This window comes from Otolemur garnettii, unplaced genomic scaffold (genome assembly GCF_000181295.1).
Source record: "Otolemur garnettii isolate 467f Iridium unplaced genomic scaffold, OtoGar3 scaffold00005, whole genome shotgun sequence".
NCBI classification, from domain to species: domain Eukaryota; kingdom Metazoa; phylum Chordata; class Mammalia; order Primates; family Galagidae; genus Otolemur; species Otolemur garnettii.
This window is the reverse complement of record NW_003852400.1, coordinates 34,090,925-34,105,221: the sequence shown is the minus strand read 5'-3', so window position 1 is coordinate 34,105,221 and position 14,297 is coordinate 34,090,925. Positions and strand designations below refer to the sequence as shown.

Here is a 14,297-nt window from a genome sequence, read left to right as displayed (position 1 = left end):
CGCCACTTTAGGTGTATGTGGCTGGCGTCTTAGCCGCTTGAGCCACAGGTGCCAAGCCACTCTTTTTTTTTTTTTTGAGACACAGTCTCACCCAGGCTGGAGTACCTCAAACTTACCAGCTCAAGCTATCCTACTGCCTCAGCCTCCTGAGTAGCTAGTAACATGGGTGCATACCACCATGCCTAATTAATTTTTTTAATCTATTCCTTGTTTATAGAGACAGGGTCTGGCTATGTTGCCCAGACTGGGATCACACTCCTGGCCTCAAGCAATTTTCCCATCTCAGCCTCCCAAAATGCTAGATTACAGACATGGGCCACTGCATCCAGCCTCATGCTCACTCTTACAAACGGTCTACCATAAACAGTAGAAATTCTGTGAAGTTGACCACCCAAGTGACTGTAACACACTGGTCAACATATGTAGGTGGTTACTATAAGGACCTAGGCTTACTGTACTGATACATACATGTGGTGCATGTCTGCTCTATGAAAATTAGGTCAACGTAAGGAAGCGGTCCACTATGGAAGTTCCACTGTATTCTTATAGCTATATAGATAACCTTACTTTAAAAAATTATTCTACGGAGCCAGGTGTGGTGGCTCACATTGTAATCCCAGCACTTTGAGAGGCTGAGGCAGGTGAATTACTTGAGGAGTTGGAGACCCACTTGAGCAAGAGCAAAACTCCATCCCTACTAAAAATAGAAAAACTAGCTAGGCATTGTGGCAGGTGACTCTAATCCCAACTACTCAGGAGGCTGAGGCTAAAGGATTGCTTGAGCCCAAGAGTTTGAGATTGCTGCAAGCAATGACACCAAGGCACTCAACTCAGGGCAACAGAGTGAGACTCCGTCTCAAAAAAAAAAGAAAAGAAAAAAATTGCTGTCTACATATTATTCTTTTATTTGTTTTAAATAGGAGTGTGATACAGGCATCCAACTGTGACAATCACAGGGTCCCATCATCTTTTTTTTGATGGGGCATAATATAATGAGATTTGTTAATAATCTATTAATGGCTAAAATGACAGATAACACACAGAGTCTGCCATGAAACCGGTACTATTCTAAGTATTACAAGTTTTACAGGTACTAACTCCTTTAATCATTACAACAACCCTATGACTATCTATCATGACCTTTGTTTTCAAAGATGAGTTAACAGAGACACAGAAAGGTTAAGATAACTTGCCAAGGTCCATGATTAAGAGCAGCAAGACAGGCAGCGCCTGTGGCTCAAGGAGTAGGGCGCCGGCCCCATATACTGGAGGTGGCAGGTTCAAACCCAGCCCCGGCCAAAAAAAGGCAGCAGCGAGACCCAGATGACACAGCTCCTGCGTCCCTTCCTTAACCATTTGCTCCTGTGTGATACACATTAATTTAACCAGAGCCTTATTGAGGAACACAAGCTGGCCCAAAGGTTTGCTGAATAAACAATCAATATTCTCATGTATTCATTTTACATAATCATACAATTATCCGCATGAAATAAAATAATGTAAGCGGAATTTGTGAGTGAAAGAAAAAACTTACTCTTGAAACATATTGCTAACTCAGAAACATAAAAACCTATTTATAGACACTGAGAGTTTGAAAAGGACAAATTAGCATTCCTTAAAAATTATCAAATAATATGTGTGGGGGTATTTTGCTTATAGACATATATACTATAATATATAAAAATATTAGTATAAATATATTAATATAGTGTAGATGTGTATTTGATGCTTATAAGAAGTTGATAACAGTGGTGATCTGTAGGTGATCTGTTCTAGAAGGCTAGGAATGGAAGGGAATGGGGATGGTATTCGAAGGACACCTTTCTATATCCATGTGTATGTGCTACATAGTAAACAATATGAATGTCCTCCATCTTCCAAAATTAAATTTTAAACTAGTCTCATTTCATTAATCCATTAAATTTAGGTAACAAGAAACAGATCCAGCATTTCACCTTTAGAGTCTGATTTGTAAGATCTTGTTTTCCAAGCCAAGGTTCTTCTTTTCACAATGCTAATTCTCAATGAAAATATCCATTTAAATGTTCCAAAAATTAAAGTAAAATGTACAAAACAGGAATCTTTGTGACAAAGGAGAAAAATACTGAGCGATGTGCACATACCTCTGTGAAACTGAAGAAGAGGCCAATGCCTCCAACAAATCTCAAGACCTCTCCAGCATATTCTCCTATTATTGGAGCACAAGGTGAGCACCCATGGCCACTTTTAACACAGCTCTGTATCAATGAAAGAAAATAACTTTTACTTCAAAGTATATTTATAAAGCTGCACAAGTATCTGGGGATATTATATCCAATCTGAGGCCTTGGCTTTTTAGTATGCAAGTTTCTGAGATGGTCCCAAGACTCCCACCTGCTATAGAATTCTTCCTCTTGGGTGTGGGGGGAGCTTGTGAACGTGGTGTCTATATTGCATTATCCAAGACTCCGTCTCAGCACAATGGAGAGATCTCAGAACTTTGTGCTGCCATGTTGTGAAAGGGTAGCATGGTTAGGACCTGAGAGAAGGTCCCTAGGGACTTTCTAGTTGCTGAGAAAGACTTTCCACCAATAGGCAGCAAGAAAAAAGGATGTGTGTCCTACAAGCACCACTGAGCTTAAGAGGATCCCAAGCCTGAGAAGAGACTGCAATGTCAGCTGACACCTTGATTTCAGACAGGTGAAACAGTTGAGCAGAGAACCCAGACTCCTGACCCATGGAAACTCAGTGAGATAACAAATGACCGTTGTTTTGAGCCCATGAATTTGTGATTATGGGTTTTACAGTGATAGAAAAGTAAGGCAGGCCCCAACCAGGAGATAATCTCATAAAAGAGCCCTCCTTGGCGGGCTATCCAGCTCAGGGCTCAGGGGAGTGGGAACAGGAATTTCCCCAAAATATCAAAACATGCAGTCTGAGCTACTGTTTTTTACCATTTTCAAAACTTGTTCTAAGAGGAGCAGAATGGGAAGAAATCAAGGACAACAAACCAAAAACTTCTACATAATAACAATAATCCAAAGCCCTGAAATACTCAGCACTCTTGGGAACAGATATTTGAGAATAGGCAAATGACATGATTATATAAATATAATGTATGTAAAAAAAAATCTGAAACAATTCAGCACCAGGAAGACCATCCCTTCCACATCAATCATTATGCATACTCATCTGTATATAATACATTTCCAAAAGAATATTTTATACTTCATACTTACAGCCAGACAAGTCTCATTTGGATTAAAAGTTCGGAACCCACAGCAGTTTAAATTTCTCTGGATGTCATTTCGAGCACTTGCTGTATTGTTCCAACCAACCTCCAGCAGCTGGCCCTAGAAAATGTATTTAATACACAATATATGCATTAAAAGGTATCATCTCTGCATAAAATGTATAAAGCTAGAGCCTTCAGTACTAAGTATACCTAATACAAATACAGTAGGACCTCTGTGAGTTAACCACCCAAAGGACCATAACAAACTGGTCAACACGGAAAGGTGGCCAACCTAAAGAACGAGGCCCACTGCACTGATACGTACTGGTGGTGCATGCTCAGTTTATAAAAATTAGATCAACGTAAGGAAGTGGTCAACGTAGAGAGGTGGTCATCTATGGAGATTCTACTGTACTCTTTATAAAACCATGATACAATTATATAACTTTTCAAAGGCAATCAGCAACAAAAATTAAAGCACCATTTCTACCCCAGGAATGAAAAAGTCTTAATTTTTGCACACAATTTAAAAGAAGCACTTGGTTCAAAGACATAATTCTCAGAGGAACAAGACAAATTTTCTGTTGCCCCAAGACAGAAACCCATATTCCTCTATAGATTTGTTTTGGGGTTTTTTTTTTTTTTGCAGTTTTTGGCCACCTCTGGCATCTGGGGCCAGCGCCCTATTCCTTTGAGCCACAGGCGACACCCTATGGAGTTTGTTTGTTTGTTTGTTTGTTTCATATGCATTGTGGTGCCCTATAGAGTTTTAAAAGAATAATTGCTGGAATGGAACTGTAAATGTTTCACTGCATAACGGTGGGAGACTGGAAAAACATTCTTTAGCAATAGCTCTTTGGAAAAACATTCTTTAGCAATGGCTCTTCTTACCCAGTGAGAGCAAATTCCTATTTAAAAGCTACAAAAAAATAGCAACACCTGACGGTGTTTTCCGCTGCTGTCAGCTCCACTAATGCAATGCGGAAGGAGAGAGTTTAGCTATTCAGAGAGAAGCAGCATTCTGAAGAATAAGAAATTATTTTCTATTCTAATCATTTCTCTCCCTTTTTTCATACTCGTGCTGTGGTCTGTAATAAAGTAGAAGGAAAGGTCTTTGCTTACCTGTTGGTCCTGGTTCAGGGCTAAACAGGCACAAGATACAGAAAACTGAACGATAAATACAAGTAAGAGAATGATCATATACTGAGAGTTAAAAGTTAAGGATACTTCTAAATATTCTTAAAACAGCATAAGACAGAGGCACTAACAACTTTAGAATGTGCTAGAAACAATTTGTCCAGAAAACAGAACAGATGGCACTTAGAAAGCTCCAAAAGGATGCACATTATTATTCTGATAAAATGCAATAGCTATAAGTTTAAAAATACAGAAAAAATACTAACAATGATAATTACATAACTAAAACATATCTATTAGAATTTCATTCAGAATAGAATAAAAATTCTTACATATATAAAATAGGAAATAAGTATAGATAAATCTAGTTTTCTTAATACTGAATTATTAAATTTAAAAAACCTGACATTCTCAACTGAGTCACTGAATCAATTCAATTGAACTCTGAATTTGCAATACATAAATAAGACAATACTGAATCTGCAGGATATATTCTTCAAGATGTGGCAGGAGAGATGGAAATATGGAAATACATTAATAACTTTACCTTGAGAAATGACCAAAATATGCATAGCACATAGTAGGAGTTGATTTCTGGTAATTAATTTCCTAATGACAACATTAGTTGTAGCAATCAAAACAGTAATCAATAATGAGTAAGACTCACCCCCATTAGGTTAAAAATACCAGGTTAAAAAAGGATACAAAAAATAGCAACACCTGATGGTGTTTGACCGCTCCGATCAGCCCCACTAATGCAATGAGGAACAAGAAGATGCCCACCGCAATGACCACGCCGACCACACGGAGGCTGGAAATCAGCCCGAAGCCAATGCCCCAGGCAGCAATTCCAATTAGCAACAGGCTAACCAACTGTAAAAACAACGAGGGAGGCAGAGAGAAGAGGGGGAGAATGGAGAAAATGTCAGTTTATCAGCAACATTTTTCAGGCACCTACCTCGGATCTCACAAATAATAAGTGCTTATAAATAAATACCCAATACTACAATACACACGAGATCTCAGGAGGTAGTGTTGTTTTAAAAAAGTACATTAATCCACGGTCATGCTTTGAAAATAAAATGTCTAACAATAATATATAAAATTATCCTCAGAGGTCATCTGGTTTACTGCACCTAGTCCATGCCTCATAATGTTTTTAAGTAATAGTATATGTCAAACTTCTACCTGCCGATATACGTTGGTCCAACATGGTAATCTCTTTCCATGGAAACCCCTTCTCTTTCTTTCAAAGCCCAGCTCGACTATAACCTTCTCTGTGATTCTTTCCTAGTCCCATATAGATGGAATTAATCTCTCCCTTCTCTGGGCAATCTCTGTTGCTTAAATATGGTTCTCTTGTTCCCTTCATCACACACTGTGTTGTCTCTTTAAGAAACTGGAAGCAACTGAGAGTAAGGACCCACATTTTTTAACTTCTCTATGCCCCCAGAAGCTATCACAGGACTAGGTCCCTGGGGAACACTCAAAAATTGTTCAGAGAACTATTGCTAAAATGAGTTGCATTAAATGTCATTATCTATTCTATTAGAAATCATATATGAGTATAGAGAGAGAGACCATAAAAACTTAGCATGATAAGAATAATATATGAGATTTCGGCTATTTAGAGTAAAATGGCATTCTGGGCAAAAAGAAATTATTTTATATTCCAGTCACTTTATTTATATGTTTATAAGACACCTGAAAAAACAGAACATAGAACTGATGATTAGGATCTGTCAAACTCAAAGGCACAATTACTTCTTTAAAACAATACTTAAATAAGGCTTGGCCCCCGTAGCACAGTGGTTACAGTGCCAGCCACATGCACCGAGGCTGGTGGGTTCGAGCCCAGCCTGGGCCAGGTAAACAACAATGACAACTGCAACAAAAAAACAGTCTTGGCATTGTGGTGGGCGCTGGTAGTCCCAGCTATTTGGGAGGCTGAGGCAAGAGAATCACTTAAGCCCAAGAGTTTAAGGATGCTGTGAACTGTGACACCACGGCAGTCTACCCAGGGTGACATAGTAAGACTGTGTCTCAAAAATAAATAAATAAATAAATAAATATAATACTTAAATAAATAGCATGTCATATATAGATGATGATATACTGATAGAAGATGTAGCTTAAACAGATACCAGGAAGGGCTGGGGGAGGGCGTGTGGAACAGGATGGACAAGGGATCTTCAATTCAACCCTGGACCAGCTATTTCCCGGAGCAATCTGACAGTACAACATCCAGCTGGGAAGAATACAAAAGTATACTTTCTAGCACCCTTTAAAACCTGATAAACCTTTTGAGAAACATAAAACTACATCGCCACTCAGTCAAATGGATCTTTTTCTGCTCAAAGGTTTAACTGTTCATATGTAATACAACAGTTTTATTAGACGAACAACATTTACTGGCATGTAAAACTTCTTACATATGTAGAAATATAAGCAAAACTGCTAAATATCAAGCATCTGTTTGTATGTTTACCCAAATTATTTTTGCATTTTTTTCTGAAGAGGCAAAACTTGAGAATAAAAGAAACCATCGATAGTGTGACCGAACCAAGTCAGGGAGTTGCATGGACTTGGTGTCTCCACCGCAGTTGGTACACAGCAAGCTTTTATGGTCAGAGAGAGGGAGAGGGGAAACTTTTTACCAGTTTTGCCGCTCAGACATGTGTCTAGTCCCTCTCAGCTGCTCCTTATCAGCAGGCCCATTACTTGTTTCCTTTTTGTCATCCTCACTCACAGACTCCTCACAGCTTGCACCAATCTTGGGCTGAGAAAAAGTCTTCTGCCCCTTCACAAGAGAGCTTATTTCTGACTTTGTGGAATTCAAATATAACACCTCTCCTCTCACAAGCCGCAAGAGACAGAAGCCTGAAGGAGGTGAGAAGGAAGAAAGGCTGGGTGATGCGAGGCAAGAGGGCTACGCTTGGCATCCTCACTGCGTCTTGGATCCAAAGACGAAGTGGGCCACATGTGCACCAAATCAGAGCAGCTTGCTGAATTTCTGTGTCCAGAGAAACTGAACCAATAGGAAAAAAACCTAGATCTAGATCTCTCTCTCAATAGAGAGAGAAAACAAGACAGAGACAGAAAGACACACAGACAGATCTTAAAGAATCAGCTCACATGACTGTCCTGACAAGTAAGAAATCTATATGTGTTTCCAGTAGGCGGGAAACAAGGGGATTTCCTTCTTCCTCAGAAAACCTCATGTTTGTTTTTAAGGCCTTCAACTGACGGGATGAGGGCTGCCCACATGATGGAGGGTAATATGATTTACTTGAAGTCAAGAGATTATAAAAGATAGTCACATCTGGCTCGGTGCTGGTAGCACAGTGGTTACGCCGCCAGCCGCATATCACCTAGGCTGGTGGGTTCAAACCTGGCCTGGGCCAGCTAAACAACAATGACAACTGCAACAAAAAAAAAACAGACAGGCTTTGTGGTTGGTGCCTGTAGTCCCAGCTACTTGGGAGGCTGAGGCAAGAGAATCATTTAAAGCCAAGAGTTTGAGGTCGCTGTGAGCTGTGACACCACTGTACTTTACCAAGGGCAACATAGTGAGATACTGTCTCAAAAAAAAGATAGTCACATCTACAAAAATACCTTCACAGCAACATTTAGACTAGCGTTTGATCCAACAATCTCACCAAGTTGACACATAAAGTTAACCGTGCCATTAGCCAAAACCAAGTCCTAAGTGTGAGGTTTATTTCTAATTCAGTTAAGCTTATGAGCAGGACTATCTACATTTCATCCTTTAAGTTTTAGAGCCAAAAATTTAAGAAGCATGAATCATCTATATATCACATTCTTAGCTTCCTAGTTTTAAAGCATCCTTTCAGAAATCATATCACATCCTTATTAATGAAATTCTTAAATACAAGAACATCAAAAATTATGTTCTTAAATATTAATTATAATAATATTATTATTATTAATTATTCATCAACAAATTGTTGGTGCTCACTATGTGCTGAAAGGCAGAGATAAGACACTCCTACTAGAACATGGGTTAGCAAACTTTCCCTGTACAGGGCCAGATATTTATTATTGGGCATTATATACAGATCACACAGTCTTTGCTGTAACTATTCCACTCTGCCATTGTACACAAAAGCAAATCTGTGTTTTAATAACACCTTATTCACAGATGCTGAAATTTTGTTTTTAAGTTATTCTTCTATTTTTTAATAACTCTTTCATTTGTTTTGTTTTATGACAGAGTCTCACTCTGTTGCCCTGGGTGAAGTGCCATGGTGTCATCATAGCTCATAGCAACCTCAAACTTTTGGGCTCAAGCGATCCTCTAGCCTCAGCCTCCCTAATAGCTAGAATTACAAGAGTCTGCCATGACACGTGGCTATTTTTCTCAATTTTTAGTAGAGACAGGATCTTGGTCTTCCTCACGCTGGTCTCAAACTCATGAGCTCAAATAATCTACCCACCTCAGCCTCCCAGATTACTAGGATTACAGACATGAGTCACTATGTCCAGCCACAGATGATGAAATTTGAATTCATTTAATCTTAGCTTCTAACAAAATACTATTCTTCCTTTGATTTTTTTTAATTGTTTAAAAATGTAAAAACATTCTTAGTTTGTAGACTGTACCAACATGGACAATGAAATGGATTTGGGCTGTGAGCTGTATATAGTTCTCTGACCCTTTCTCTACTAGTCAGAGCAAGAGAAAATGAAGAATTACAATAGGGCAAGTCACCTGAGATTTTTGCAAGGTGGGTCAGAATGTAGAAGAATAATTCAAAGCAATCCAGATAAATGGAAGAGGCCAAATGCCACAAAGAAACAGTAAAGAAGAAGGAAATAGCTGAAAAATGACACACAAACTCCCATGAATATTACTTCACATAGCAAAAGGATGATTATTGCCCTTTATAGCAAAACATATGACTAAATTAAGGAATTTAAAAGGAGGAGCTTGTCCTGGATTATTGAGTGGGCCCTAAACGTCATTACAGGCATCCTCATAAAAGTGACGCAGAGAGAAATCAGGAAGACACACTAAGGAGAAGGTGATGTAGCAAAGAGGTAGAGACTGCTGCAGCCACAAGCCAAGGAATGCTGGCAGCCATCAGAAGATAGGAGAGATAAGGAACAAGTTCCTCCCCAGGGTCTCCAGAGGGAGCCTGACTTGATTTCAAATGTCTGGTCTCCAGGACTATGAGAGAATAAATTTCTGTTGTTTTTAATTCATCACTGTGTATGGTAGTTTGCCACGGCAGCTCTAGAAAACAAATACAGAAAAATTCACACACTTGGAATTGGATGTCAGGAACCTGTCACTGTTACAGAAACTGCCTGATACTTTACTGTCAATGGAATCCCTACCATGTAGCTAGAAGAAAGCATTCAGGCCTCCTTGTCAGCTTCCTCCCACCCAGCAAACGAAACACAGTGTGCTTCATTTACAACACCGGCATTGCAGCAAAATGAGAAAAACTGTTCAATGTTCACTCGGTTGCCAAATAATAGGCTCGTTAACAATAAGAATCTATTCCCCTTTTAAATAATGATTTCAACAACCAGAGAGAAAGTACTAGTCTAGCCCTCAGAATAGGCATTAGGCTTATTGAAAACATTATCAAGGATAAGTATTTCTGTGAGAGCTCTGTCCAGCTCTCTGCCAAGGGGTCTCCTCACAAAATTGATTCTGTGGCATCTTTAATACAGTTTTCAGTCCATTCCAAACTATGACCAGACAACCCTCTAAAACCCCTGAAGAGGTTTACCTATTGCTGCTTTTCCAAATCACTACAAGCATAACGGCTTAAAACATAAATTTATTGTCTTACAGTTGTGGAGATCAGAAGCCCAACATGGGCCTCAGCAGGCTAAAACCACAGTGTCAGTCAGACTGTATTCTTGGAAACCCTGCAGGGGGAAAGCTGTTTCTTTGCCTCGTTTACAGAAGGCAGCTTCCAGAGGCCACCTGCATTCCTTGGAGCATAGCCGCTTTATATACTTGCAAAGCCAGCAGCATCCCATCTTCAAATCTCTCAGACTACCACCTGCTTCCCTCAGCACATTCCCTGTTCTGGCTCTAACCCTCGTGTCTCCCTCTTATAAGGACCTACATGATTACATAAACCTCACCTGGACAATCCAGAATAATCTCTCCATCTACAGATTCTTAATTTAATCACTCCTTCAAAGTCCGCCTTGCTATATAACACACTTACACATTCCAAGGATTACGATATGGACAACTTCTTAGGACTGGCAGTAACTGAGCCTACCACAAAGGCTCCTGGGAACATGGGCTACTACATTTCCATAGAATCCTTCCTGCTACAAATACTTAAGACATTAAAAAAGATTGTAATTATCTATTTAATAACAGTCACATCCCAAAAAGGAGGTTAAGGACCAACCCCAGGGATGGGTTTTTACATATTTGTTTATCTAAGACAACAGAACATACAAAAATGAAATGTCGATGGGCTCAGTCCCTGGCCACCCCCACCCCCATGGGTATGATACGTACATATAGCTGAGCACAAAGAAACCAGGGGAAATTCCCACAGGCGAAAAAGAAAGGAGAATTGAAACTTAGCTGTCAGCATACAACTGGTGTGATGGGGGTCCCACCGTGGCTGGAGAAGGAGTTCCTGGATTAGAAAAGTCACAAAAGGGGAAGGATTTAGGTTTTAAGCCAGACAGAGCTGGGAAGTAGAACCAAGAGAGGCCTGCAGAGCTAGAATCTCCAAACAGCTAAACCCTCAGTGTAAAGGGTTACAGGAAAACTACAATACATCCGGGATGACAGCAAAGATTCTTCAGTCTCATCAGGAACTCTGGAAGAACGATAAACACCAAGACTATCACACCCATGTTTGAAGTCAATGTGCACTACCTTAGGCACGCAGGAATCTCCAGGACAAGCAATTCAAATAAAAGCTCATCACAGGAGACGATGGCATTTGGGGGAAGAAAACTCACATTTGGAAGTACATCCACAACGACTCAGGCGGGAACCTTCCAAGTCTCAAAGAAAAAAAGAAAAGGAAGAAAATAAAACCTTCACTGCTAATCAAAAATCACAAAATGCATCACAAAAAAACTTACCATGCGGGAGTGGGGGCAAACAGCACAGGAAGCTTTAGAGCTCCCGAGAACTTGAGATGTAACAGGACTGAGGAGGCTAAAATTAATACACTTAAACAGACTAGAAAGATAAAAGAGAAATAAAAAACAATATGAAAAAAACATCTTTTTAAAAATACAGACTTGAAAAAGTCAAATAAATAAAACCAAAGAAAGGAGAAAGAGGAGGAGAGGAAATGATAATAGAAAGAATAAATAAAGCTTCATTAAAAGAGAAAAAAATGAGGCCAGGCATGGTGGCTCACGCCTGTGATCCTCACACTCTGGGAGGCTGAGGCATGTGGACCTCTTGAGATCAAGAGTTCAAGACCAGCCTAAGCAAGAAGGAAACCCCATCTTTACAAAAAATACAAAAACTAGTAGGGTGTATTGGTGCATGCCTGTACTCCCAGCTACTGGGGAGGCAAGAGGATTGCTCAAGCCCAGGAGTTTAAGGTTGCTGTGAACTATGGCAGCCCAGCACTCTACCCAAGGGGACAGAGTAAAACTCTGTCTCCAAAAAAAAAAGAAAAAGGGAAAAAAAGGACTGCCCTCAGCAATTTTTTTTTTAAGGGAAAGAACAAGGGTAACTCCTTCCAATATTTTTTTAACTAGTAAAGAATACCCAATAGAAACCCAAAGCAAAAATCATACTCAATAATGAAACATAAGAAATATTTCCTCTAAAATTCAGGAATAAAACAAGGCATGAGGCTTTTGCCACTTCTATCCTGCATTGTAATGGAGGCGTCTTAGACAACTGAATGAGAGTGAATATGGAACAAACGAGAGGAGGGAAACACAGCTCTCAGTACATTCATAGGAAATTCAAAAGAATCCCAAAATTATGAAAATGTTAAGAACCAGAAAAGCTGCTCGAAAAAAAGATCAATATATAAAAATTAACAGCACACTGATACACCAAAAATAATTTTAATGTATTATTTAGGAAATCATGTGTGATATGCTCCCCAAATATAAGGTACTCGAGAATATAAATCTAATGATAGTATGAGACCTTTGTGAAGAAAATTGTGAAATATATTGAAGAACACGAAAAAGAACTAAAATAAATGAAGAGCTATATCATGTTTACAGATGGAAACACTGTCACGAAGCATTAGTTCACACCCAATTTAACCCACAAATTCAATCTAATTCTAATAAAAAATCTCAGTAGGGTTTTGGATAGAAATTTACACAATGATCCATTAATTCCTAAGGAGGCATAAATGTCACAGAGAACTAGGAACATCTTTAAGAAGATTAAAGAGAAAAGCATGTGTCTGCTGGGTGACAGTCAGCCCAGCTGTACTGTCACCAACACCGTACAGAAGAAATGCTCCTGGTGGCAAGTGAGTCCTGTCAGGGGTTCAATCTAACTGTCTTAGCGTCCTGCCTTTGTTGTTGTTCTCACCTACGCTCCACAAAACTTGAGCCTGACTAGGGATTTTGGGGGGACAAGCTTCAGTTTCTTTAATTAGTAAAATGAAATACAGAGATAAAATTTAAAAGAGCTAAAGAAGTTAAAAATCATCTAACAAATATCACAACATAGGATAGTGGTTCTGTGATTAGAACCAAGTGAGTGGCACAGACCTACGTCAGCCAACACTGTAGCCTTTAGGGACATGGAGTTCCACCCTGTAGGGAGAGGTGGGCCTTAATAAATAGCTGTGTGCCAACTACTTTCCCATTGTTTTTTAATTTATTTATTTATCATTGTTTGGGATTGAGGGTACAGAGAATGAGGCTGCACTGATTGCATCTGTTAGGTAAAATCCCTCTTATAATTGTGTCCCACTCCCTACCTTCCCATTTTGAAAAAGGAGAGTATTAGTTCCCACCCCACACCAGAGATTAAGCTCTACATATAAAAAGCACAACTTAAAGGGGCAGCACCTGTGCTTCAAGGAGTAGGGAGCCAGCCCCATATACTGGAGATGGTGGGTTCAAGCCCAGCCCCAGCCAAAAGTGCAACTTAAAGGTATAGAAAACATTTGAATGACTCTGTGGTTAAAGAAAAATTGCTCAAGATCCCCAAATGTTGTATACGTTTTCCAACCCATATAATACTGATATGGTATTTACCAGGTTTAAGGAAGTATCCTAAGTGTTTTACAGCTATTAAGGAATTTAATCTTCACAACAAGCTTAAGAGATAACAGTACTGTTGCCTCCATTTCCAGATGGGGAAAGTTGTGCGCAGACAGACGTGTTAAGTTACTCGCCCAAGGTCATCCAGTAGGAAATGGGTGGGACCAGGATATGAACCCAGGCTGTGTGGCTGCTGATTCTGTGTTTTTATCTACCATGCTATACTACACATAAAAAATGTAAAATTCCAGAAAAAAACCATAATGCCTGAGGTGATGGAAAAAATATTTTTTAAATACTCTACTGTACAATGAAAACTACCAGACGAATGTGGGATAAGCCCAGGGCCAGAAGCTATTTCTAGCACACCCATAAGAACACCTACAAACTACCTGTGGATGAAAAGCAAACTGAAAGGGACAAAAGTCAGAAGAGACAGTTCACTGAAGAAGAATTCAGAAGGTCAATCAACACGTGAATCATGTCAAAATGCATTAAAAATCAGGAAAACAAAAATTAAAACAATTAAGACACCACTCACATGCATCCCAATTGGCAAAAATGAGGCTTGATGACACCAAGGATGTGGGGGATCTAGAACTCAAGGACAAGTAGAAATGTAAATTGTCGAGCCACTTTACAGAACAAATAAACAGCACCTAGGAAAATTAAAGATATGAATCTCTCTAACCCAGCAATTCTTTCTCTAGGTTAATCCCCAAGAAAAACACCC

The 14,297-nt window shown here is 39.4% G+C and overlaps 1 protein-coding gene across 1 annotated transcript in view; it reads right to left on the bottom strand.

Moving 5' to 3' along the window:
- TSPAN13 (tetraspanin 13) overlaps positions 1 to 14,297 on the bottom strand; it is a 39,802-nt gene that overhangs the window by 6,539 nt on the left and 18,966 nt on the right. The window contains exons 2-5 of the mRNA XM_003782727.3: positions 5,057 to 5,224; positions 4,337 to 4,417; positions 3,219 to 3,332; positions 2,124 to 2,237 (exon numbers count right to left, since the gene is read on the bottom strand). Coding sequence (XP_003782775.1) covers positions 2,124 to 2,237; positions 3,219 to 3,332; positions 4,337 to 4,417; positions 5,057 to 5,224 — 477 coding nt within the window. The remainder of the gene's footprint in view (positions 1 to 2,123; positions 2,238 to 3,218; positions 3,333 to 4,336; positions 4,418 to 5,056; positions 5,225 to 14,297) is intronic.